Source organism: Salvelinus sp. IW2-2015, linkage group LG32 (genome assembly GCF_002910315.2).
Source record: "Salvelinus sp. IW2-2015 linkage group LG32, ASM291031v2, whole genome shotgun sequence".
Lineage (NCBI taxonomy): Eukaryota > Metazoa > Chordata > Actinopteri > Salmoniformes > Salmonidae > Salvelinus > Salvelinus sp. IW2-2015.
Window position 1 is genome coordinate 36,535,851 of NC_036871.1, and position 2,006 is coordinate 36,537,856.

Below are 2,006 nucleotides of genomic sequence, written 5' to 3' on the forward strand. Positions count from 1 at the left end.
CCATTTGGACTCTGGAGCAGTGGAAACGCGTTCTCTGGAGAGATGAGTCCCGCTCCACCATCTGGAAGTCCGACGGACTAATCTGGGTTTGGCGAATGCCAAGTGAACGCTACCTGCCCGAATGCATAGTAACAACTGTAAAGTTTAGTGGAGGAGAAATAATGGTCTGGGACTGTTTTTCATGGTTCGGCTCCTTAGTTCCAGTGAAGAGAAATCTTAACTCTACAGCATACACTGACATTCTAGACGATTCTGTTTGGGGAARGCCCTTTCTYGTTTCAGCATGACAATGCCCCGTACACAAAGCAAGGTCCATACAGAAATGGTTTGTCGAGATCGGTGTGGAAGAACATGACTGGCCTGCACAGAGCCCTGACCTCAACTCCATCGAACACCTTTGAGATGAATTGGAACGCAGACTGCGAGCCAGGCCTAATCGCCCAACATCAGTGCCCGACCTCACTAATGCTCTTGTGGCTGAATGGAAGCATGTCCCAGCAGCAATGTTGTAACATCTAGTGGAAAGCCTTCCCAGAAGAGTAGAGGCTGTTCTAGCAGCAAAGGGGGGACCAACTCCATATTAATGCCCATGATTTTGTAATGTAGTGTATCTTGTTTCTTAGGCTCACCCGAACACACACACACACACAGGCCATTAGCCTCCTCTGAGTCACTGAATGTGTGATGGAAAAGCAGCATTGTAAGTGATATGTGATTATTTATCTATTATTTATTATCTGCTTTGGCCGACAGCTATTTTTACCTCWCCTGCTCCCCAGTTGAGAATCATCAACTATTTATTTAACTAGGCAAGTCAGTTAAGAACAAATTCTTATTTACAATGACAGCCTAGGAACAGTGGGTTAATTGCCTTGTTCAGGGGCAGAACAACATCTTTTTAACTTGTCAGCTCGGGGATTCAATCTAGCAACCTTTTGGTTACTGGCCCAACATTCTAACCACTAGGCTACCAAACTATATGTTTGTCACCTGCATTAAGGCTGAAACACCATATATATCCCTTGTTCTAAAGAGTCAATGCATAGTGTTCTTCAAGGCAATGGTATTTCAGAATCTATCATTCACTTACTTAGAGCATGGGAGAGTTTGTGTTCTTTTACCTTCAGGGCATTTATGTTCTGTTGTGTAACTGTCACACCCATGCCAGAGAACAGCACACAGGATCTTGTCATTAACTGTGGTGTCTTTATTGACATATATTTATTTTCGCCATGAATCAGATCTAGGGATTAATGTGTATTGTAGCTAAACATTCCAATCAACTGTATGTGTGTGCATGTGTGTGTGTGCGTGTGCATGTGTGTGTGTCTATCAGGATTGGACTCAATTCAAATTGAAGGCAGTCAATTCAGGAAGTAAACTAAAATTAGAAGATATTTATTTGAAAAGATTTGTCTATACATGATCTATGTGTTTTCAGTCTTTGGGTTATTTTGCTATAAGTTATGTGTGTGTCTTCTCCAGGGAGCAGGTCCAGGCTAACTGTGTGCGCTGGAGGAAGAGGTTCTCCTTCCTGTGTAAGATGAGTGCCAACGCTGGGACAGGAGTACTGGACCCCTGTGTGTGCCGGGTGTCTGTGCGCAAGGTACAGGACTCACTACAACAACTCTGTCAAAGCAATGTGAATGCTGTGTCAAAATTAACTGCCTACCAGAATAGTGAGTAAACAAAAATACAGGTCTGTTCTAGAAATCTACAGTATGTAGTAGACCAATTAAGCTGTTCTAGATCTACAGTAGTAGTAGTAGAACCAATTAGTACTGTTCTAGAATCTAAGCAGTAGTAGACCAAATTAGTAGTCTGTTCTAGAATCTACAGTAGTAAGTAGTAGACCAATTAAGACTGTCTAGAATCTACAGTAGTAAGTAGACCAATTAAGTCTGTTCTAGAATCTACAGTAGTAGTAGACACAAATTAACAGTCTGTTCTAGAATCTACAGTAGTAAGTAGATGCCAATTAAGTGCTGTCTAGAATCTACAGTAGT

The 2,006-nt window shown here is 42.0% G+C and overlaps 1 protein-coding gene across 1 annotated transcript in view; it reads left to right on the forward strand.

Annotated features, from left to right (window-relative positions):
• Positions 1-2,006, forward strand: part of LOC111956397 (EEIG family member 2) — a 37,279-nt gene that overhangs the window by 15,362 nt on the left and 19,911 nt on the right. Inside the window, exon 2 of the mRNA XM_023976862.1 lies at positions 1,486-1,606. Coding sequence (XP_023832630.1) covers positions 1,486-1,606 — 121 coding nt within the window. The remainder of the gene's footprint in view (positions 1-1,485; positions 1,607-2,006) is intronic.